The sequence below is a fragment of the Vulpes vulpes genome, chromosome 2 (genome assembly GCF_048418805.1).
Source record: "Vulpes vulpes isolate BD-2025 chromosome 2, VulVul3, whole genome shotgun sequence".
Lineage (NCBI taxonomy): Eukaryota > Metazoa > Chordata > Mammalia > Carnivora > Canidae > Vulpes > Vulpes vulpes.
This window is the reverse complement of record NC_132781.1, coordinates 32,188,831-32,212,951: the sequence shown is the minus strand read 5'-3', so window position 1 is coordinate 32,212,951 and position 24,121 is coordinate 32,188,831. Positions and strand designations below refer to the sequence as shown.

The window sequence follows — 24,121 nt, the reverse complement described above, 5'->3', positions numbered from 1 at the left end:
CTGGACCAAGTGGGCTGGCATGACCCTCCTACTCTAATACTTCCTGTTTCTTAGTAGTAAATCAGGCAGAAAAGAAAAAATGTTTTGCTGATAAAATCTCAGGGCCTGGGGGCTGAGGTTGCCCACGTGGGAACTTAGGTGTTAGGAATGTGGTCTGCTCCTCCAGTTAGAGAAACCTGCATTCAAAAGAGGGTGCTTGCAAACAAAAGAGTAGTGCTGACAGGGGCACCTTGGTGCTTTGTGGTTGAGCGTCTGCCTTTGGCTTAGGTTGTGATTCCTGTGTCCTGGACTCAGTCCCATATCAGGCTCCCTACAGGGAGCCTGCTTCTCCCTCTGCCTATGTCTCTGCTTCTCTCTCTCTGTGTCTCTCATGAATAAATAAAATCTTTAAAAAAAAAAAAAAGAATACTGTGGATGGTAGAACTCCAGGCATGGGCAGGTGCCATGCCTTATTTAATGGCAGTCAAACCCAAAGACCCAGTCTTGCTAGTCTGAAGCTCCTCTGCCCCTCGGATGGGGTAAAAGAAGGATCACTGTGCTTGGTGTCAAAGCCCAGCCTCTGACCCCTGCTACCCTAGTCTTGCTGTGTAACTTGGGCACAGTGCCTCATTTCTCTGGGCCCTGAGTAACCAACTCGTGTCTACTGCAAGGAGGTGAGGTCAGATGGCCTCTCAAGTTCCCTCACCTCTGACCCTGCATGATCCTGCCTTCCAGATGTAAAAGGATGACAAATCTAAGTCTCTGTCACCAGAAAGTGGTGCCTCTGGGGTTGGCACGGACACACCTCCGGGGTTAGTAACTCTTCTAAGTAAAAGCTGTCACCGTTCCACTGACAGTGAATGAGACGTTTTTCTGGACTTCTCAGAGCTGTGAGAAACTTGATGGCAAATTAGAAGTCAATGGCACTTCTGATGTTTTTTTTTTTTTTTTTTTTGAGAACTATATGACACCACACCTACTTTTTTACTGCTTCTGTGGCACTTACTTATTTCTGCCTCACCTAAGCAGTTATTTTTATGTGCACATCTTATTTCTCTTGCTAGGTGACAAATTCTTCTAGGGCAGGGACTGAGGCACATGTCCCACTTAAGGCCTAGTGCAGAGGCTGCCTCAAAGAAGATCCTCGTGGAGCATCAGGATGCCCCGAAGAGGTGCGTGAGAGCCAGAGCTGTGAGTCACTGCCCTGGGTGAACTACAGCTGAATGGCAGTACCACCGGCACATGTAGCTGCCTCTCCTCATGTGGTCCTCCAACCCCAGGGCTGACAAATCAAATGCCCACAGGAGCGTAATTAACCAGCAGAAGGGGCTGGGCGACAGCCACCAGGAGCACCTTGTTCTGTCTCCCGTGCTGGCCCGCACCCTGTTGCTCACTGGACCACCCAGCAGGCCTCAACAGACACGGAAGCCTGGGTCCTACTCCCAGAGATTCAGATTTAGCTGATTTGGGGTGGAGCCTGGATGGCAGGCTTCCCGGGTGATCCCAGTCTACAGCCAAGGGCAAGAACTTTTGGTTTAAAGGCCTTCAAAAATTTTAAAAAGTTAAATCATAGTGCACATGTACACAGTCCACAGCTCTGCTCCCTTGTGGAAAAAAAGGCCCTCCTGATGACATGGCAGTGAATCTAATTCTTGGGACCATATCTCATGAGATCCCCTGCAGGGCGTCCATTCAGAGCAGTGGGTGTCTAGCCTGAGTGGGGGGGGGGGGGAGGCAGGGGGCGGGGGGGGGGGGGAGGTGTTAATAATACACTAAGAATCAGGTGGGGCCCACATCTTTAGTAAAGGCCTTCCAGATGCTTCTCATGCACCTGGTGGAGGCAGAGAATCCCTGACTTAGAGGAAGCCTTGCCTTTTAGTAAACACGGAAAGGGGGCCCTGTCCTGTAGGGTGTGGGGGTGTCAGGTCAGGCAGCTCTTTCTTTGCATCCTCTTCCCTGCCTGGCATGAAAAGGTGCCAGCCTGGGAGTGGGCTGCCAGGGATATGGTTCTGGCACAGTCACTACCTATTTCTGCGACCTTGGATGAGTCAGTGGGGCCTCTGTGCCTCTTGCAGAAAGAGGCGATGAGAGAATTCTGAGTTTCCTTATGGCTCCAACAGGCTGTGACTTTGAGGGGAATCTTTTAAAACACTTTCTTGTAATGTGCATTCTCATCTGGAATGGTCCATTATGAAAGCAATTTTTCCTCTGTTGTGTTTGCTCAAAGCCCTCTCCACCCCCTTCCCTAGCTCATCCTGCATCTCCCCCACTAGCAGTTTCTTTAGATGGTTCCAACATTCTTGGCTAAACCCAACGTTGCTTTACTGAATCCAAACACTCAAAAAGAAGCAACCCAAAGAGGAAAGTGTCACCCAGAATGTAGGAAACACATCCTAAAAGAGTTTAGAAAACGCTACCATCTGTCATCTGACTGGCCCAGGGCCCTGCCCACCTGCTGGGCAGGCCTGCCTGGTGTGATGGGGCTCGGGGCTCATTCTTTGAAAGGAAATACACAGCTTTGTGCAGAGAGACAGAGCAGCGCTGCAAGGGGGTGAGGGTGGATAAAGGGTGGATGATGCATTTTTGAAATAGGTGGACCTACTGATCTATACAGATCAGAAGTGAGGGCCTCAAGAGGTGGGACAATTGATAACCCAAGGGACACATGAACATGATTGAACTGTAAAACTTTGCTTTGAAGAAAGCTGGTATGTGTCCAGCACAGAGGGGCACAGAGGAGGGGAGAAAAAAACAAAGCCTGAGTTCCTGTCATTCAAAATAGGAATCTGGTTTCCACACACCTTTTTAGGACCAAGACTGACATTCCCTAAGGATACCAATAAGAGCATTGTCATAGAGCCTCCTCCCCCTGCCTTCCCCTTCCTCAGGAGAGCGCTGGGGCTCCTACTGGGGCAGAGGTGCTGGAAAGAGTGGAAGTGCTGGGGTAGAAGGCAGAGCGGCCAATGGGAAGTGCACAAGCAGGGAAAGGCCTTGCAGCTGGGGCCTGGTTCTGGATCCTAAAGGCCAGTTGCCTAAAGGAAGTGAGAGGCTCTGGGGCCAGGGGCCCCAAGGGTGTTGGCATCCACAGCAAAAGGATGGCACAAAAATTGTCCCAAGCAACTTTTAATACAATTGCTGTTTAGCTTAATTTTCTCTGTAGATGTTTCAATGTGGGATAAAGGGAAGATAATCTGCACGTCAAACCTTTGAGTGGTTTTACAGTCTGGTTGTCAGAGAGCCTCTGTTTGGATGAAAGGGTTTGTGGAAGCATGAAAACCGAAGTCAGGGAGCATCCTTCGGACACGACAAGAAAACTGCCAGGAGAGGCAAGCACAGACCCGAGGTGCCCGGCCAGAAGCGAAAGCTGTGTGCTTGCCTGCAGATTCCTTCCAAATCAGAGGTGCTCAGGGAGCAAAACAGAGTGCCTGCCATCACCATGCCCCCGAGCACCGGCAGTGGGGCCAGGTCTGCCTCCCACCCCCACGCAGACCCTTGTGGCTTCTGATCTTCCTGGTGACTGATAATGAAGCTTGGGAATGGGCCTTGGTCTCCACCCAGGGCTGGCTTCCAGCTCAGAACACAGAGGTGAGGGCTGCAGGAGAACTGAGAACACACTCTGGGCTCTGCTTGCTTGGGTCCTGGGGCTCTTCTGGGAGAAAGGAAGCTGAGAGCTCCACCTGGGCTTTGGCCCAGCACCCTTCTCCCTGGGCCTTCCTACTCCCCCAGACTGCAGAGAACTGGGGCCTGCAGGTGCTTCTCAGACCTAGGAACTCTGCAGGGAGCTATGTCAGGGCCTTCTCCATCTCCAGACCCTTTCTCAGGCCCTTATCCTCTCTATAAGTATTTACTGAGCACCTATTACATGCCAGGCACTGTTCATAGCAGTGGATGAAACTAACATGTTTTCTGCCCTCACGGAGCCTGTAGCTGCTAGTCTGTGATGAGAAAGGGGGCTCTCTCTACCTGTGGGACCATGCTGCATGCAAACAGCTCACTGGGAAGGAGAGGAAATTGGCCAATGATAAGCAGGGCCTTGGATAAAGGGGAGCTATGGCTCACTCTGCCAGGAGAAGAGAGGGATCTACCACGGACCCATCTAGTTTGTAACCAGGCCCTTGTGTCTGCCTTAGGGTCTTCTCATAGCCGAACTCAAGACCTGGGTGTGGCCACACCAAACTGCTTGCAGAGGAGGGTAGCGATCAGGAGTGCTGGTCCAAGGGCCAGCATCAGGAAAGGCTGGCATGTGACAAGTGCTCTGGCTCTGGTTCCTGGCCCTTCAAGGACACTCTGTTCAACATCAAGAACTCTTTCTCCAGCAAGACCTCAAGAGGGAGAATGGTCACAGGGAGCTCATTCCCAAATCAGCCCTCGCTGCTCCCTGCCAGCAGTTTGTCCTGGGTTACCCAGGACCACAGAGCAAACATCTATCTGCCTGTCTCTCTGTGACCAAGACCACGCCTTCAAGTGAAGGGATTCCAGACTAGTTTCTAGGGTTATGTCAGCAAGTATTCTGAGAGTTTCTCCTTTCATGAGTCCTCCCTCTCCCCAATCCTCATAAACACTGCAATCTCTGCTTGTGAGATGCTCACCCACCTACCACCAATGGGTGTCAGGACAGACCACTGGTCTAACTATTGGTCCTTCTAGAGCTCACTGTTTAGATGGCTTTTTTTTTTTAAATTAAGATTTTATTTATTTATTCATGAAAGAGAGAGAGAGAGAAAGAGAGAGAGAGGCAGAGACACAGGCAGAGGGAGAAGCAGGCTCCATGCAGGGAGCCTGATGCGGGACTCAATCCCGGGTCTCCAGGATCATGACTTGGGCCTAAGGTAGGCACTAAACCGCTGGGCCACCTGGGCTGCCCCTAAATGGCTTTTTACACTTCTCCTGGTTCCTGAAATTTCAGATCCTGAGTCAGAATTCTGCTTCCTCCCCACAGGGTCTTTTTGCTGGTCCATTTAAATATAAATGGCCTAAAGTCTCTTTGGGCCTCCTCACCATGCTTCATTCTAAATGGGCCTTTTCAATGTCTCTGCCACAGCATGATTCCAAACAGCACCCACTTCCATGGACCAGGACCAGAAACACTCAAGCCTTGAGCACCCGAGACTTTTTGCTGAAAGACCCCAGGTACCCCCTTTTGTCCCATCACTAGCTCAGTGAGTAAACTAACATCTGTGATCTCAACTCCCTCTGCCTGCCCCCTCCCTGACATAAAACATAGATCCTCCTCCCTCTTTTCGTGGCCTGAGATAGGTAGGATGTTTCTGAGGTTGACTGGCAGAGACCATGGCTGCATTGGGCATCACTGATTGGTGGACTGTGGGATGGTCAGAGAGTCTTGGGAGAGAGCCCGGGGTGGTCAACAAAACACTCTGGGGGCCCAGGGCGGCTGTTATTTACCAACTGGCACAGACCATATTTGACATTTGTAATGGTGCGGAGGCATCCACTGCACGCCAGCCCGAGGTGAAAGGGCAAAGGGTAGAACCTTCTCTACACCTGTTTCCTCATCTGTACAATAAAAGAACCTGGCCTAGATGGTTAAGAAAACAATCATCACACCAGTAAGAATAACAGCAGCTGCCAGGGTGGCACTATCCACAGCCAAGAACCCAGAAAGTCCCTTCTAGCCGGGCCCTTCCTAGAGGGGCCCAGGTCATCTCAATGAACTGGCACCGCAGCCCTACAGGGAAGACGTCACTAGTCTCATTTAACAGATGAAGGACTCCAGGGCCAGAGAGGTTGAAGGAAACCATACAGAGTGCTTAAAGCCAGAGGGTAGAATGCCATCTCCCACATGCACGAGATGTGACCCAGAACAAGTGACAAAACTTCTGTCCCGGGCTCCCTCTGCTCCCCTGTAAATGTGGTTAATGGCACCTCCCAGCAGGGCTGCTGTAACATCCGATGAGATGAGGGCACTGGGTGCTCAGCACAGTTATCTGGCACGCGGCAAGCCATCAGTAAGTGGAATAATAACTTTTATTTCTATTTTTATTATTATTGCCCAAGGTAATAACAGTAGTGGAGCTGAGAACTCCCTCTGGAGCCTTCCTATTCTAAAATCCTATTAATTTACATGACATTTCACATCCAAAGGGCTTTCATAGATAACATTTATAATTTGCTTGTGAGTGATAAGGGTAGGTTTTATCCGAAGTTCAAGCGCTAACTTTGGCGGGGTAATGTGACAGCGGGAAGCCAGGGGCTTGCATGGCCCTGTGACATCGTGACCACAGGTGTGGTCGTGGATCTCGGAGCTCTGGTGTTCGTGTCATCGGCTGAACTGGCTGCCCTCTCGCCCTCAGGCTTGTGCAGCTCCTCACAGTTCCCCTAGGAAGGCCCTGGCGAGAGGAGCTTCCTTGGGTCCTTCCATCTCAGTGGAATTCTGCTTTCTTCTCTGCCCCTAACACATGCCCTATCAAGGCAACAGCGTGTCTCTCTGGTTCAGCACCGTGTCCCCAGCACTGAGGGCAGGGTCCATGACATGGCAGGTGCTTAATAAGTATGTGCTGGATGTGTAAAGGATGGACAGGTGGAGGATGGTGAGTAGGTGGGTGCAAAGGGGTGGGGGGAACAAGGCGCCTTTTCCTGCTCCTAGCCTTACGTGAATCCTAGCTTGTTCAAGGCTGGTACCAGAGACCAGATGAAGAAAGTCTGGAAAGATTCTAAACATGGACCACTAAGACGGCTATGGCACTGGCCCTAGACTCTCCCCATGAAACGCCAGGGGTGCCCTGGGGCCAGCTAAACACCTGCTCAGGCTCAGAGCAGGGCAGTAGGGCCTCCATGGGGCATCAGCAGGCTGTGCTCTCCTCTCCCTCGACGACTGAGTGCTTTTGGGCAAGGCTCTCCTGAAAAGAAGCCAGCCCTGGCAGCTAGCATCCAAGATGTGCTAGGCTGGCTCAGCGGTCTCTACAAAGGCCTTGACCGGCAACAGTCTCCTAAGATAAGGGTGGGGACAGCATCTCTGGCCTACACATTCATTCCCTGGGGCTGGGAAGAAGCAGCACTGGCTTCCCCAAGACAAAGTCTGTTATCCAGCTGTCCTGGCCCAGGCAATGGCACAGCATCTGCCCTCATGTGGGTCACAATGAACAGAGGCAGGAATGTAAGACATCTAATGCTTTCGTGCCTTTAACCTGCTGGTCCCTGGATACGGAACACCCTTCCCTAATCAGCTGCCTGATGAAATTTCTATTTGCACTTCAAAACTCAGTTCAGGTATTATCTCCTCCTGAAAGTCTTCCAAGCAAAGTCAATGACTCCCTCCCCCCCCCCCCCCCCCCCCCGCTCACTCTGCACACCAGCCAGACTGCATAGGAGCACATCTGGCCACGAGTGGGATGTCCTCCAGGCTCTGACTGCCTCGCTCGCTTGCTCAGCATCCCTGTGCCTGGGGAGGACCCAGCCTGGGGCAGGTGCTGATGACCTTTTCCAGACACTACAGAAAACATTCTCGTGCCCCTGCCCTCAAAACTGAAGGCACAAGGAGGAGAGGGAGTGACTCCAGTGGCTGGGATCTCTCTCAGGGGCAGGAGATCCAAGTTGGCCTGTAGTCTGGGAAGTGTCTCTGGGTAAGACTCTGCTCTCTCTCAGACGGGGGAGGAGGGTGTGGGGGCCACACCTTTGCCTTCTCGTTTGTCCTTGGCTGTCATGGAGGGCACGAACCCCCATCCCTCAGGCCTGGTGTGGCCATCTTCCTGTAATCTCACACTCAATATTCTGTTGTTTTGTTCTTTAAGTGACAAGCTTTCACCTGTTCTTGCTGATGGAAGTTAAAACCGGAAGGCTTGAAGAAAGGGGATTCCATTGGAGCTGGCAGGCTGAGCGGGACTCTGTGAGCCTGGTGGTACAGGTACCCGGGGAGGTAGGAGAGCGGACCAAGGACGACAGCGCAGGGGTAGATAGATGGGATCAGAGGGTGCGGCACTCAGCCCCCCTGGAGGAGGAGGAGGGACAAAGACATGCCAGTTGCCTCCCTCGTGCTGCTCCTGTCCCTGCAGGGTCTCCTCCTCCTCCTCAGACACGACCCTCTCCTTCCCCCAAGCACTGTATCATGCCTCATCCCAGTGCCCCTGTCAACAACCTGAGAGGAAAGGGAGCCCATTTGACAGATGGGGAAACAGAGGCCCAGAAGGGGCCTTACCCTTCCAGCAAGGTGAGGGTAAGCGCTGGGTCTCTCAACTTTGCCCTGGGAGAGCAGTGCTCCAGGCTTTTGCATGGGGAGCCGAGCATGCCTTTGCTTACATTTCCCTTCATTTACGCACTGGAGCTTCAAGAGGCACGGAAAGCTGATCGAAAGTGAAACCCGCAATTCCCGTCAATTCAGATCGCTCCAATTCATTTCCGCAAACATTTATTAAGTGCCTATTAGGCCCTGTGCTCTGCTTTCATCTGGGAATTGCATCAGCTCCTGGTTCTCCAAGTGGAGGGAGAGTGCGGTGGTAAGGCCCACGCACCCCCCGCCCCGCGGCCCCCACCCCCACCCCCACCCCGCGCGGCCCTGCCACAGGGTGTCACCTGTCAGGCACCTGTCAGTCGTCTTCCAGAGCAGCACATCTGTGTTCCTGACTGAGCCTGCCTTTCACATTCACACAGAGGACAAACCCCAGGACTCACAGGGCCAAGGGCCCGCTGGCTGGAGAAGGAGCTGGCTCGTGATTTAAAATCTGCCCATGGATCCAATCTGTGCAGGGTAATCCCTGGGGACAGCATGAGGGCCAGGGCCGTGCAGATCAGGGTGGGCAGCGGACAGATGTGCGGGGGCTGACGTGTCACTGGGGGCCCCTTTCAAGGGAGTGTTTTGTCTACAGAAGTGAAACATGGAGCTGCGGGCGCCCGGCCCACAGGGTGAGGTTCTGGCAGTGCACCCGGGAAGCCGACCACCTCGTCTTAGCATTTCGAGGTCGGCTCCCCGGGCGGCCCCCTTCTGGAACCCAAGGGGAAGCAACGAGCCAGGCTGCGCTGACAGAGCCTGGGGATCCACCAGGCCCAGGGCACTGCCGGGACAGAGGTGTGAGGAAAGGGCCCCTGACACACTTCAGTGGGGGGACAGTACTGGTGTTTACATTTATGCCCAAATGAGGGGTCATCTTGGCCGCTAGTTCTACAGTTCCACCACGGCAGCCCTGGTATCACCGCCCCTGACTAGATGGCAGAGGCTGGGGAGGGAGGTTTGCTCTTCTCCCTCTGAAAAAGAGGCCCGACCCTGGTATCACGTCTGCTGCCGAGTGGGGTGGGCAGGAAGAAGGGGTGGACAGAAGGGCTCTGGGACTGCTCCTCGCAATGGTCCAGGTGACCAGTCCAGGCAGGATCCCGGGCATGTAGGGTGGCAGCCAAAGGCATTTCTGAACACTTCACAAGATGTCATAACCCAGACCCAACCAATAAGGTTGGGCGTGAGCTGGTTGGGGAAGCAGCTCACTCTCCACGGCTAAGGCCCTCTCCCCAGGCATCTGGTCTACAGCAAACTCCTTCTCCTCCCGGGAACTTGGGCTCTCTTTAGTCTGCTTTCCACACTCAAGCCACGTTCTTCAGGACACCACCGGCCACTAAGCCTCTGTCTCTGCTCAGACCAGCCAGACCTGACCAGAGCATACCCCACAGCAGCCCCCACTGAGGCTTCTCCTCCAGAGCTGTCCCCGCCAGCTTCTGGAGTGACTGAAAGTCCCCTGGCACCCAAGAACCATCATTAGACAAACAAGGAAGGCAAAAGGAAGGGGCCTGAGTCCCAGATCCAGCAACCGTGCAGGCATCGCTAATCAGTCACAGCCCCTCTTAGTGCTGAGCTAGGACTCGGCCTCAAAGTTGTTCTGAAGCCAGTGCTCCAGGAGGCCAGTGGCCATCAGTCATCACCAGCACCCGAGACGAAACCTGCTTTCTATCACTGGAGAGACGTACAAGCACAAACGGGAACTTCCAGAACCAGAGTCCCAGGGCGTCCCCACCTGGAATGTGCACTGCCTGCCTGCTCCCCCAACTGTCCTAGGAGGGAAGTGGGAGCACTGAGCTATGAGACACTAACCTGGCTGGTCCCCAAGAGAGCTGAAGGACCCCGGCAGGGCCACTGGCCAGCCTGAGGCAGGGAGAGGAATGGAGCCAAGAGAGTGAGGCAGAGGGGAGAGGAGAGGAGAGGAAGTGAAGGTACAGGAGGAAGGGAACAGAGGTCACCCTGTGCTTTCTCCACCGGCCCTCACCGCTCTGATTCACTTTGAAAATCTAATCACATTAGATCTAATCCTCTACTTAAAACCCTTTAAGGGCTTTCCACTTGCTTTTGGGATCAAATCGGAGTTACTGAATCTGACTCACAAGCCCACCATGACTCAGCCCTGCCTCCCTCTTTGGCCTTATCCCCCCTGCACACCTCACCCCAAACCACTCCTGCAAGCTGCCCATACTCTGAAATCTGCATAATCCCATGGGACCTGTGCTGCTTCCTTTCTAAGGTTTGCAACAGATTCCTAAATATCCTATATTATTCTACTTTTATTATCTCATCTATACTCCGTTTTTCTTACTTAGTACAGAATCTCGTTTTTAGCTGGCATGTGGTTACCTGAAATACAGACATTTCCAAGGATCCCTTGCAGCTAAAACTAGTCATGTGACTAAAGTCTGATCAGTGGGGTCTAAGCAGAGTGCCACACTTGACTTCTGAGTAGTACTATTAAAGGGAAGAGATGTACTCTTCTGGGATAAGTATGTAATGGCTGGAGCTTGGCAGCCTCCTTAGACTAGGAGGTGGAGATTTATGTTGAAGAGAACAGAACATTAAGATAAAAGAAACCAGACCTCTAATACCATGAAACCAAATCCAGGCTTCTTTTACATGAGAGAGAGAAACAAATTCTTATTTTGGTTAAGCCATCGCTACTTTGTGTTTTCTTTTTTTGTGTTTTTTCTTTCTTAAAAATACCTGATTCAGTGTCTAAGCATGTCATTTCTCTGCCTGCGATATATTTCCTTTTCTTCTTTACATAGCTAATTCTACTTGGCTTTGTAAGACAAGTTCTGATGTCACCTTCTCTAGGGGCCATCCTTGACATCACCGTAGGCTGGACAAACAGCCACCATTGACCCCTCATAGCAAAGAGTGTTCTCTCTTTCTAGCTAAGCACCTGTCTCATGATGGTCAGTGGGTTTGATGACTGGTTCTCTCTCCCCTGGCTGGACTCTGAGCATCTTGAAGGAGGGAGGCTCATTCGTGTCCAGATAGCTGGCACCAAATCCAGTGCCTGATGATGAGTAAATGTGGAGGGATGGAGGAGGGGTGGGGCATGGGGGTAGTAATGAAGTCCCAGCAGTTCTCTGGCTTCACTTGGGGATCCTGTATCATTTCTTTCCCTGTTAAGCAGATCCACCAATAGGCAGCTCTGATGAGATTGATGAGGAAGAGACAACCCCTCCAGAGTGACATAATAAGAACACGATTTCTAAAGCTTCTAGTTGCACAGCATTTACCAATTTATAAGGCCATGCTGACATGTACACAGTATCCTACTTAATTCTAACAACTAACCAGGCACTATTCTTATTACTCCTAGGGCCAGAAGGGCTAAATCACTTGCTCAGGGTCATATGGTACTACATGGCCAAGTGCGGCTGGAAATGAGGTCCTTCTAGCTTTATGTCCAGCAAAGGAGGGGCCTCCTCCAACCTGCACCATTTAGAGGAGTAAGGAAAGCAAACTGTGTGCACACCACACATAGGCCCGTGTGCATGAGCATGTGCCTGAGCTCACGCACACCTGGTGCACAGATGTGAGGGGCTCCAGATGTTCCAGTGGCATTTTCTCTGGAGGGCAAGAGTGATGGCAGAGAAGGGGCATGGGGGCAAACCGTGCAGCTGCTGCGTGCAGATGCTCTACCCCTCTGCTCAAGGACAGGACCAGCCCGAGCAAGTGCAGGGGACACGAGGAAGCGGGGAGGGCTGGGGATAGGCGGCAGCCAGGGGGAGTCCACATGCTTTCAGAAACTGCACCGGGGCTGTCACTGGTACCAGTTATTTAGTGCATTCACCTCCCCCGGAGCGAGAACAGGACACTGTCAGGCTAAGAGATGGCAGCACACAGCATGTCCGTGGTAAACAATTTATTTTTCTACCTCAGTTGCTTACAGGGGGAAAAAATAAAACGTCATTAGGGAGAAGCACAGATGAACTCTTTACAGAGATGAAGAAAATTCACAATCGCTAAAACATTGGTGAGGCAAGCATACTAGGACACGTTCACCAAAGCAAAGCAATTCATAGCAGAACAAAATAAAGCGGGGAGGAGGGGGGAGCCATACAGAATTGTTAAAAAAGAAAAAAACAACAACAACAACAAAAACCCAGCACTCATGAAAAAGCCTGCAGGAAAATAACAGGAAACTAACCAATTATTACATAAAGCATCTTTAATGAGATGAGCAAAACCATACAGGTTGGGTCTCAAGGACAGTGATGTTCCAACAGATGGATCTGCTCACATCAAATGCGTCCAGTGGAAGCATGCGGGTCACTTCTCACAAACTATGAGCGTAAACAAAGGGGTGGCCCTTGAGGGTCCTGCTGAGCTATACTTCATTAATCCAAGAGAGTGGGGATATTTCAAACGGGGACGTGGAGGGGGTCGGGATCGTGGGGAAGACAAGCCCTACTCGGAGTGGTCATCAGGAGTGCCAATCTGATCAGGACAGGCCTCTGGGTTCTGTCCCTCCTGCCCTGGGGGCCAAGAGGCCCTGATGCCAGTAGCAAATCCAAGGCCAGCGAGGACAGGGAGGTGTGGGTGGGGGTGCTGGGGGAGGAGGGGCCTGCTGTGGGTCAGTGCCCACAATGCCTGAAATGTGGCAGCGCCCCAGTGCGTTTGCTGCCTCTTCTCAAAGACAGGTGCACTGATCATTATGGTTAACAGCCACTGAGGGGCTGGCCCCCAAAACAGACAGCCAGATAATGATGGTTTTCCAGATACAGTTTTGCTCCCAGATGAAGCTTTTCATATTACTATTTACAGAACAGAGTGTGCGTGTATGTGTGTGTGTGTTCATTGTTGGTACTATCCACCACAGGACACAGGTGCTCTAAGTCGCACATCCCCAATTCCTGTGGGCCACCAGCACAAAAAGCTCACCTCATAAAATGCCCCAAGAAGCCTATTTGGTTAATATTTAAAATAATTTGATGCCCGTTTCCTGGATCCCCTGAGGAGGCTCTCTGAAGTTTGTGAGAAGTTTCCCTCTGGCCCCGTTACATTCCAGGTGGGGATTGGGGTGCAGCGGAGTGGGGAGGGGGTATTCACAGTGTGTCCAAGAAGCAAAATGGGAGGGGATGGCAGAAGGAAAAAAAATTTTTTTTTTAAAACTGAATGAAGCAATGAGGACATGAGTCTTTTCCAAGAATTAAAAATGAGAAAAAGAACATTCGTTCAAACAGGCAGCTAGAACAGTCTCAGTGGGCACTGACAGCAGCTGGGGTGGCCCCGGCCGGGACTGTGTCCTCTCTCTAGTAATGGTAGCAAACCCCAATTTGCTATGCCTCTCTTAAGAGCTAGTTGATAAAAATTATGTCTTGTGAAATCGGCAAGTAGTCTGCAAAGTGAAATAAGAACAGAAATTAACAGATTAAACTGAAATGAGTCCAGAGGGAGGAAAAGAAGAGGAAAGAGGGGAGGCCACTGGTGAGGATCATAATGTCCTGAGCCCTGGTATTCATCCTGGGGAGTGGGGAGTCGGGGTGGGGGTGCCCCCCCGCTGTGGACCTCTGGGCCTGGGAAGGAGGAGCTACTTCCAGAATGGGGGGGTCAACCCTCCATCTTTCTAGAGAAGACCTACTCCTCACTCTAATAATTAATTATCCATAGGTGTCAAGCCCATTTATCGGAGCACCTCATTTAATCGTGCAGAATCCTAAAGGCGGGCAGAGGCAGGTGCTGCTTCGCAGCCGCCATGTGGCCTGGGAAGGTCCGCCACAGGGCCAGGCCACAGAGGCACTTGGGGCTCTGCTGAGGGACACTGGGCACCCCAGCACAGGGGAGGAGGTGGGTAGTCAGAAAGGGCCCATTCAGGTGAAACGCAAGGCCCTCTGTCCTGACAGGGACCCCCAGACCCATGGTCTATGAGTGAACACACACAGGATGAAGAGCCTCAGCAGCTCCCAGGGGCCAGGGTGTCCTGTCCTTTCTCAGGCTGGTGCCCACTGCCCCACTGGGAAGGGTCCAGAAAAGGGCTGGGAGAGTGTGGCGTCCACATGCACTGTGAGACTGGAAGTGGGAGGTGGGTGAGAAAGACATGGGAAAGAAAGATCACAAAGCAGAGACCTCAGGGCAGTTTGGTGGTGGCAGTGGTGCTGACATCACTGACTCACAGGACCCCAGGGTGTGGGGAGGAGTCAACGGAGTCAATCAGACAGGGGTGAACAGAGGGCAGATCTGGGCCGCCCTCCTCTGGGCCGTCTCTCTGCACCCCAACCTCTTTACCAGACCCTCTAAGGCACTTTTTATTGGCATGGGGCAAGAGACAGATGTCAGAATGTTCCAGAGCTCTCCTGACTCAGAGAGCTCACCCTGGGGTGGAAGCTCCAGGCAGGGTCAAGTCTGATTTTTGAGAGGAGCCACCATGTCATGAGCTCTTGACTGGAACACCACAGAGGACGAACTAGGCTGCTCAGGGACAGCAAACAGAGCAGCTGTCCCACAAGAGGCAGCTCGTCCAGGTGGCTGAACTCTGAAGCCAGCCTGCCTCCTCCTGGGGCCATGTGTACAGCCAGGTCCAGCCACTGGGCCACCACTTCCCGGCCTGGGGCAGCTCCACACACTGACTTTCCCCGACAGCAGGTGGCCTCACTCTTGTGGCCACTGATGGCCTCTTTGTGGCCATCGGTGAGGACACACAAGAGAAGTCCAGGTTGTGAGGTGGAAGGATGGGGAATGGAGAGTCTGAAGGCTGGGGGAGGAGAGAAGAGCCATGTCCCATGGGCCACAGAGCCTTTGTCCAGACATTTTAATGCCGGATTTCTGCCCTCATCAAACCCAGCTGACTGTGTTAAGCTGCAGGAGCTAGTGACTGTGACAAACCTGCCCTGGACACTGTCACTCCTAGTCCACTCCAGGTCCCTCACACTCTTTGGCTTATGGTAAAGGGCTGGCTGGGCACAGCTGGGAGACTATCTCATCCTCCCCAGTCTCGGTTGGTCACTTGGAGCTCTGTCTTGCATACATGTGTCTGCTGAGGGCAGATCCAAGGACACAGAGCCCTTAGCATGGGATCTACTCTGTCACCCCCAAATTATTCCATGTTAGGATCCCCCAACTCTCCCTGCCTGAGACTTGTACCGCACTGAGGGGGCATTGGCAACCTGACTGTGTGCCAGGTGTGCAGAGCAGCATGGCGCTCTCAGTGGGCCAGGATGGAAGCCTATGTCTCTCTGATACCCTGGTGAGGCAAGCCAGGGGAGAGGAGGAGATGAAAGGCTTTCCTGAAATGCCACCAGCTCTTGGGCTGAGGAGGATGGGCAAGAAATGAATAGGGATGATGACATGCCAGGTCTCCCCGGGAGGGACAGTGTGTAGGCCTGTATATACATGTGTGGGAGTCATGCACTCCACCCCAAGCTCTTTCTTTATGCTCCAGAATGGTGCCATCCAACAGAACCTTCTGTGGCGATGGAGACATTCTATATGCTGTGCTAACCAGTAGCCACTGGCCACATGTGGCTGTTGAGTAAGTGAAGCGTGGATAGTGTGACCAAGAATTTTCATTTTACTTAATTTTATTTTAAATCTAAATTATGTTAGCTGTGTGTGGTTAGTGTGACCTACTGGACAGATGGATGCTAGAGAGGGAGGAATGTGGCAGTTAATACCCAGACCACCTAAGTCTGAATCCTAGCCCTGCTCCTTGCTGCTAATGAACCCCTGAACAGGGTTTTCTAGGCCTCGGGGTTCCCATCTGGAGAAGGGAGTATCTAATGAGGTGCAGACTGCTCTGGCTGTAGTGCCGCCTGTCCTGCCTGGAGAGGCCCATTGCCACCCCAAAGCAGCCAGCTGCTGTAGAGGAGCAGAGGGCCCACCCTGGTGCAGAAACCGGCCCCAGGGGACACTCATGGGGAAGTCTCCCATGCTCACACTCCTCCATCTGGAGCTTCTGCTACTGCACCTGCCTCCCCTACCCCTGCCACCCCTACACAGACCCCAGGGACTATCCTGCCCCAGCCCTTTGTTTACAGAAGACAGAAATGAGGCCCAGAGATGCTGAGTGACCTGCTGTGGCCACGGGCAAGAGCCTAGGGCCTCTGTCGCTGATTGAGGATCTGTCCCCACAGAGCATGGCTCTAAGGGCCCCAAATGCTTCCTGACCTCCTCTGAAACACTCTTCCCTACCCCAAAGCTCAGCTGGAGGTAGATAAACACTGGGTGAGACCCTCACACACTTCTCCCCTGCCCTCCTCCCTGGCTTCAGGACATGATCCTTTAAGGCCATCCCTATGCTTCCAAGGCCTCTGGGTCCAGGCAGGGTGACCAAGAAAAAGTGAGACTGCTGCAAGCTCAGCTCCTGAGGGAGCCTCTTGCCTCAGCAGAGAACCCACTCCTAGAGGACAAGACTCCATTCCTAATGCCTTCTCTAGAAACTCCAGCTGTCCTCTGTCCACAGACACCCCCAAGCACCCCTATATATTCTTATCTATACCCCGTGCCTGGGAAAGGCTGGCTCACCCCTTCAGGGGACAAGTGAAGCCCTATCGACATGGCTTCCTTCAGCACCATCCCCTGCCACCCCTGTAAGACCATGCCTGCCCTTGCTGCCCGTCTGGGGTGGGGGTGCCAGCCTCCCAGTTACATGGGAGCTGTGGTAGCCTGGGCACATAAGCGGGCATCATTGTGGGCTCTGCCTCAAGGCTCTGATGCCTACACACAGGAGAGGATAATGTGCACACCCCTACCCAGGATAGCAAAGCCCAACCCCAACAGCACACCACAGCTACACACAGAAGGGCATCGAAGCCAGGACCGCCAGGTGGAGCTGGAGGAGGGGAGGGAAGAAGGAAGGTAGGAGAGAGGGAGGAAGACAGGAGATGAGGGAGGCCCAGGGTAGGAGTCCAATCCAGAGAAAGAACCTGTAACTGGCTCCAGACAAAAAGGGTGGGCAGAGAGAGGGTCCTGATCAGCTCTTTCCCTTTCCCCGGAAAGCTGCCACTCTCAGATACCTAGCTGAGGCCGTCCTTGGGTTAACCAGACATCGAGCTGCATCCTCCCCCTGGAGCTCAGTGGATGTGAACTTCACCCACAGGTCATTTCCTGAACCGATATGTGTATGAACTGTGTTCTCTTTAGGGATCCTCCCACCTCCCCTCCAATGCAGCCCTTCTCCCATGTTTCCAAAGCCCCGGGAGACAAACTAACTCACCTGGGAACTGATAACCATAGCTAGGAGCAAATCCAGGGTAGCCGCGGCCATAGGTTGCCACAAAGTTGGGGTAGCCTTGAACACAGAGAGAAAGAACACGATGGTGTTAGTACAGCTGCCTCAGGTCTGGGGTGAAATCTCAGGGAGGGTGGAAATGAGGACAGCCTGGGTCATTGTCTTGCACAACATGATTGGTCTCCCGTGAGGGTCTTTACCCAGGGCATGGGTCCCTTCTCTACTGCGGCTTGGGGGCACTGCTGTCAGCTTGCTGGTAATTAACCTGTATTTGGGCAGAGAGACCCCCAAAGCCCACGCACTTTCTGGAACCTGCAGAGTAAATGCCACGCATTAGCACCAAACAGAGGGCCTGCGCCTGGCTCTGACATTTGGAGAGCTTACCCTGAATGTACTTTACCTTAAAGCTATTGACAGTAGGAGATTAAAGTCCTTGTAATGCCTCCTCCCAAGGAGCAGACAGCAGTGCCAGTATCAGACAAAGCACGAGTACTTAGGGGTCAGGTTTAGGGGCAAAACTCAGGGCTGACCCTATGCTTCTGGAAAATCACTGGGCTTAATGAGCTATGGTCTGGGAGAAGCAGGGTCCCAGGGGCCTGCATCCAAGCACAGATACTCCACAGGGTGCCAGCATCTTCCCAAGCCCCCCTCCTCCCAGCCCAGAATTGTGAGACAGGTTGTTAAAATGTGCACCGGGAAGCATGGCCCAAACCCAGAAGCCTCATGCCACGTGTTTTAGCGGGCACTTCACAGCGAGCGTATTTTCCACATGATCTAGCAGATAACCCAGGAGGTGATCAGTTAGTTGAGGGGTGCCTCTGGAAATTGCTGCTGGGCTAGGCATGAGGTGCAGAGGAAACCACTGGCATGTTCTGGTGCTGGTGTGACCCTCTGGGATCTATTATGAAACCCCTAGTGAGCAGTCATTTGGCTCTCAACCCTGCATTGTGCGTGCTCAGGCTACTTCACTATGTCTCTGCCTCTTGACTCCAGTAACAGAAAAGACTGGCGTGTAGCCCTCATGGACTGATTCCACCAGCTACAGAAGACCCATGGCTATGCCCTATTCCTATGTCACCAGGCTGACCTTGCCTCCCCCACTCAATGTATGGGAATCCCAATACACTCATGCTCTTCAAATACCACCATGGCCAACCTACCACCACCACTACCACCACCACCACCCACTACTATCAACAGCTTGACTTTTTCTTTGGCCTCTGAGGTCTGTGGTTATTTTCTGGCTGCCCACCACCTGAACCCCTTCTCTGTGTTTGAGTCTTAGAGACAGGCCTACCTCCCATCATGGAAGCAGAAAAGAGCCCCTCTCTCTGAACTAGGCAGTAGGAAGCATGTTATGAACCTGGGTTTGGCCCATGGAAGTCTTCCTTGGATCCATTTCTGGGGCTAGTAGGGCAGAGGAGGCGGCAGTGATTCAGAATTTATTCTGGTGTCTCCAGAACCCAGTGGTGGGGACAGGTCATTCCTGGGTTGTTCCTTGGTCGTGGCTGTGCCTGACCATCCACCTCCCAAGTTACTGCCAATTCTCCAGTCTTCCTGGCATTTCTGTGCGCTGATGAGCCCCTTCCAATGATATCATTTTTTGCTTACAGATGCTGAAGCTGTTTCTGCTGCTTGCCATCAAGATGCTGGTAGAAAGTTGCTTTGATGGGTGGGGTTTCTAACAGTCTCCATGCCCTCAGCCATGAAGGCAGCATTGACAGTTCTCCACCTGTGTCTCTGCAGTCTGATACAGCAACTGAAACACCCCCAAGTACAGGCTCTGGGGCCTCATCATCCACATCCTGAGTACATCTGGATATGTCACAAGCATTTTCTGATGGGCAGTGATGGCCATAGGAACAGGATCATTCACAAAGCTCCATCTTGGGTGCACTCTGACAGCATGAGTTGGAGCTAATAGGTCTTCCTGCTGCCTGTTCACAGAGCTTTTATACCTCAGAGGCCTAGAGATGGGACCCACCTTTTCTCACTTCCCCATGCTTGTTGGTGTCACAGCTTCTGCTTGACCAGTGGGTCTGTCATCAGACCCAGAAGAGAGGCTTGCTCTTGTAAGCGTCAGGAGACTTGGGGGCCAGACCATGCTCTTGGGGAGGTCTTCCTTGTCTTCTGACAGCCTGAGCTTTGCCATCTGTACAAAGCTCAGTGGGTCCCTTACAGCAGGGAAGGGCCCAACCCTCAATGGAGACCAGCCGTGGCTCCCTTACAGTCTCCTGCTTTTAGCCAGAGCCTTTCCAGATGTGCAGTCACGACTCACTGGCCAACTGACCTGTTTCTACCTCAAAAGGGCCTCATGCCTGCCCTTTCCTGGTGTGTGTATTTCCCGGTGCTTGGTGCCTCATTGGCAGAGGGCTGCCTAGACCAGAAGGCTGAGCGGGAAGCTTTGAGCTGACTGCTCAAAGCTCCAAGTGTGACGCTGAGCTCTGGCACCGGGTGGGGAAAGAGAGGGACTGAGGGACAGAGAGGAAGTGGAGGGAGGGGGGAGCCCATGCCTTAAGTGGGGGAGAGTCGATGCCTTAAGTGGACACACACACACTGGCTTCTTCCCTGGTATTTCTTTCATGGCTGGCCAACTCAGTTCTCCTTCGAATTAATCACCTGCTATCAAATCAGATCTTTCATGACTAGGTTTCTTAAACCATTATTTCAACAATATTGATAAACGGATTATATGCAAACAGCCAAATCACCACCGCCTAGGGCCATTCCTGATGAAAAATGACTCCTTTGCTTCTATCTTCGGCACTAGGGGTCTGAAATATTTAAATCTGAGAACAGAACTGCAGGCCCACGTGTCACCTTCAGACTCCCTCAGGGTGGGTGGGGTGGAGGGGGGTGGGATGCCCCATCCCTCCCTGACTCGGGCCACCACTACCCCTTCTTTTCTGCTTTCTTCCTGGTATACTGGATGGCCTTCAACAAGAAGGAAGACAAGCATGGTCGAGTTCACCCCAATTTGGGGCCTCACCCCAATCTTCCTGGACACATCAATATTGTCTCCTGCACGACAAAGACGAGAATTTGGCATCTGCCAGAGTGGGGGATCTTATCGCCACCCCCCATCACCAACATCCTCTGGGTCAGGCAGATGAAATCATAAATTTATAATACAACATTACTTCAATTTTCCTCTTCATTTACTGCTGTGCAGCCCAGCTCTGCTCGAGCGGCTCATAGCCCCAGCCACACGGGGAAATTGGCTGGCTGCATATCAATAGCACATTACAGCAGACCGATGTGGATGCTCCATCAAGCCATATTACAGCGAGATGACCCAGCCACCACTTCCATTAGTAGCTGGGCCCCTCCCGCACTGGCCACTGCACAATTTATGTGCTCCAGTACTCTGGATGCCTGATCAATCCCACAGTAATTATCTCTTGTCACTAAAGGAAAAACTAAGCCTGCTGCCTGGATGACCACCCTTCTTGCTTTCCATTGTGGGGGGAAAAAAAAGAAAGCCAGCAATCAACAACAGAATTTGAATTTGCCGGTAGGATCGCTTCAGGGCCCCCTTCTGGGGATGCTGGCAGAGTTCTCAGAATTGTGGTTCTCGATCTTTGCTCTAACTCTGGAAGACATTTGCTCTAACCCTGGAAGATGTTTGTACTCTAGGTGGGCACATGACTCATCCTCTCTCGAGCTCTGTGACTCAGCCACTCAGTCACGGAAAACTGGTCCCACCAGGCCCCTGACTCAAAAGGACAAGAGACAAGGGCTGTTTATCCAGGGATCTGCCAAAGTGTGACATATGTGGCACGTGGTATGCAGAACATTAATCGGGGCACCACATTGGCTCCATGAGGTACGCAACCAGGTCAACAACTGGACAGGTGAGCCCTCTCTGGACAGAGAGCCCTTCCCAGGCTGGGAGGTGAAGGCCAAAGTCTACCCAGATACTCAACCTCCAGAGTCATCCCGAGCCACAGGAGCATCTTAGGCATCAATTTAAATTTAAGTCTGAATTATGATGAAAACCTCAGTTCCTCAGTTGTATGAACCACATCTTAAATGCTCAGTAGCCACATTAGCTCATGGCCACCATCTTGGGTGGCGCAGATACAGGCCCTTCCCATCCTCACAGAAAGTTCTGGGGTACTGTGTTGTTCTAGAAGGAAAATGGAGAGCTGAATTTTGAGCTTCCTCTGTCCACCAGGAAACAGCTGAACAAATGGAGACCTCCTTGGGAATGACCTCAACAGATATTTTGGGGAAAGACAAATCCCAGTTGAAATTACAAATGAGTCTAGACATGCAGCTCTAAATTCCAGTCAATCTCCTTTTGATCTGTTAGTGCACACCCGCAGATTAGAGCTCCTCATTGCTTCTGGGTGATTTTTTTTCCCTTTCATTTCAGAGGGGCTTAATGTCGGGGAACACTGGGTCAAGACTTCACAGGGACTTCTCAGTATGAGCGCTAGCAAGAATGCCTCAGGCTTTCTTCAGCTGGTCTACAGAGTCCTACTATTTCCAGGCCTGCAGGGGAAGCTTTCCTTCATGGCCTCAGCAATGAGGCATTTCTCTAACCAGTGGTATCCAGCACATTCAATAGTGTGTGCCCAGTGAGGTTAAGACAGTTAGAGGCAGTAGGGTTACGTGGCTGAGGGCAGAGTAGGCCAAAAGGAATAAAATATATCGACAATAATCATGTTTGCTTTAATTAAGTCCACTTTCATGAAGAAAACTCCGAGATTCTAGTGCACTGAGGTGGCTCACTCTGGGCCCCTTCTTGGCCGCCGTGAGGCAGCAGAACAAAGTCGGAAGGGCTGCAAGAAGACCTTTCCGAGGGTCTTCGTTGATTTTGGTTTTGTCCAGCTTGAAGGCAGGGAGAGCTGATCTGAGGATGACCCCTCCTCTTCTCTCCTACATTCTTCTTAAGGGATTCCCATCGGGCTGATTATTCTGTGACTTTGTCAAAGGCCATGAAAGCTAAAACCAAAACAGCTGTAGGTTTCCTGCCAAGGCCTGATGTGGCTCCATCAAGAGAGATCAAGCAAGAATAACTGTAACCATACACTCGTCAGCCAGACCTCCCAAAGAATGGAGGAAATCTTAAAGGATATTTAAAAATTCGTTTCACAGTTTCCATGTCATTTATAGACCAGCATATCTGTTGTCCCACTAGAATGTTGGCTCCCTAAGATCAGGGACCTCAGGCTCCGCTGAATCCTCAGCACCCAGAACAGTACCTGGCCCTCAGGTACTCTGGAAATACTTGCTGAATGAATGGATTGAAAGTTTTAATGGTTTAGTCATGCTTCTGAAAATCTGTCCAAGTGTTACATACTTTTCTGCTCTTCCAACAGCAGAAGTTTAGATCCCTAAAATCTCATTTCATTAATGAACTTTTAATAAACGTTTTTCTGCCCGCGCCGAGCTCATCAACCAAATTGTGGCTGATGATGACTGCGGTGATGATGTGGACATGTGATGGGTGATGGTGGTGATTCCAGGACAGATACGCACTGGAGGGGGTGACCCAGGTAACTTTTGGGGACATGTCAGGCCATCCCACCCTAGCAAAGAATCAGATGCCACCTGATGCCACCACTTTCGAGGGAAGAAGCAAGAACCAAGGGCTTCAGTCACGGCACCACAGATGGTACTTTCCTTGCCCAAAGGTCTGGGATGCCAGGCTATTCCAATGGCAGAAGCCGAGGGTAGCCCTGGGAGTGTCCAGTGAGTGCATGAAAGGCTCACCGGAGACTCCAGTCTGGCTGAGGAGGCAAGAGGTCAATCAGGCCATGAGACTGTGTGTTTGTTCCCTGGGTGCTGTGTCCACTTCACCCCTTCTGCCTGGACCTCAGGCTGAGCTGGTTCCTGGTGGAGGGCACATTTTGGCAGCTCTCAGGAGGCCTGTCTCAGCAGGTATCTGGAGGCCCTCACCACACTGACTGGAGGCTCAGGAGGACTAGGGCCTAATGAGGCCTGGAGCCCAGAGCCCAGAGCCCAGATCTGGGCAGAAACTCAGTATGATCCAACTCCTTGGGCCAAGGGTCTGAATGGAGCAGCAGGTGGCAGGTGCTACAGTATAAGCCACACCTGCAGGTCTGGCTGTATTGCTGGCCACTGGTAGGAAGGGATCCCCGTGAAAGGGTATCGGGCACCTGCTCGGGTGGGAATGCCTAGGGCTCCCCACTCCTTTACTGATAAGAGCTCCCACTTTGAGTATCTACTACTGTATTTTATTGATAGGAAGATGTACATTTTTTTCACACCTTACCATCTCTGAGAGTAGCTCTATCTCACAGTCACTGCAGTAAGAAAGCAGTACAGTTTAATTAACAGCATCTGCATTTTTCTTTCTGAATGTCTGTACAAAGATGCATTTTACTACCCACAGCACCTAGGATTTGAGGAAATACAGCACTGGAGGGGCACAATAAGATTTCATTGATCCTCAACAACCCCATGAAGTGGGAGTTTCCCATACCTCTCTCTGAGGATTGAGTAAATGAAGGACAGAGCTGTTGGCACTTGCCCAAGTCACAGAGCTCATGGGGTGAAGAGTCTCGACCTGGTTCTAAAGTCCCAAGCTCTCCTCACTGGCTTGCACAGCCTCTGCCTTAGTGGAAGCTGGGCTGACACCATCAATTCCAAATAAAGGGCTCTCTGTTTGCCTAGAGGAGGAGGAGGAAAGGCTCTGTGACATGAGGGAAGCCAGTTGAGGTCTGAGGGTTCTGCTTAGTGGCAGCCTCAACAGAGCTACACGGGACAAA

The 24,121-nt window shown here is 52.1% G+C and overlaps 1 protein-coding gene across 23 annotated transcripts in view; it reads right to left on the bottom strand.

The window, feature by feature from the left end:
• Positions 1–24,121, bottom strand: part of MSI2 (musashi RNA binding protein 2) — a 392,043-nt gene that overhangs the window by 35,149 nt on the left and 332,773 nt on the right. For 22 of the 23 annotated variants that reach the window (XR_003234574.2, XR_011999715.1, XM_025995990.2 and 19 more), the window contains one exon: positions 17,367–17,441. Coding sequence is in view for 21 of the 23 variants with exons in the window: in XM_025995990.2 (XP_025851775.1) it covers positions 17,367–17,441 (75 nt within the window). In the remaining 2 variants the exon portion in view is untranslated. Of the gene's footprint in view, positions 1–12,062; positions 13,554–17,366; positions 17,442–24,121 lie in introns of those variants that run through there. The other variant, XM_025996003.2, reaches the window with a different exon arrangement.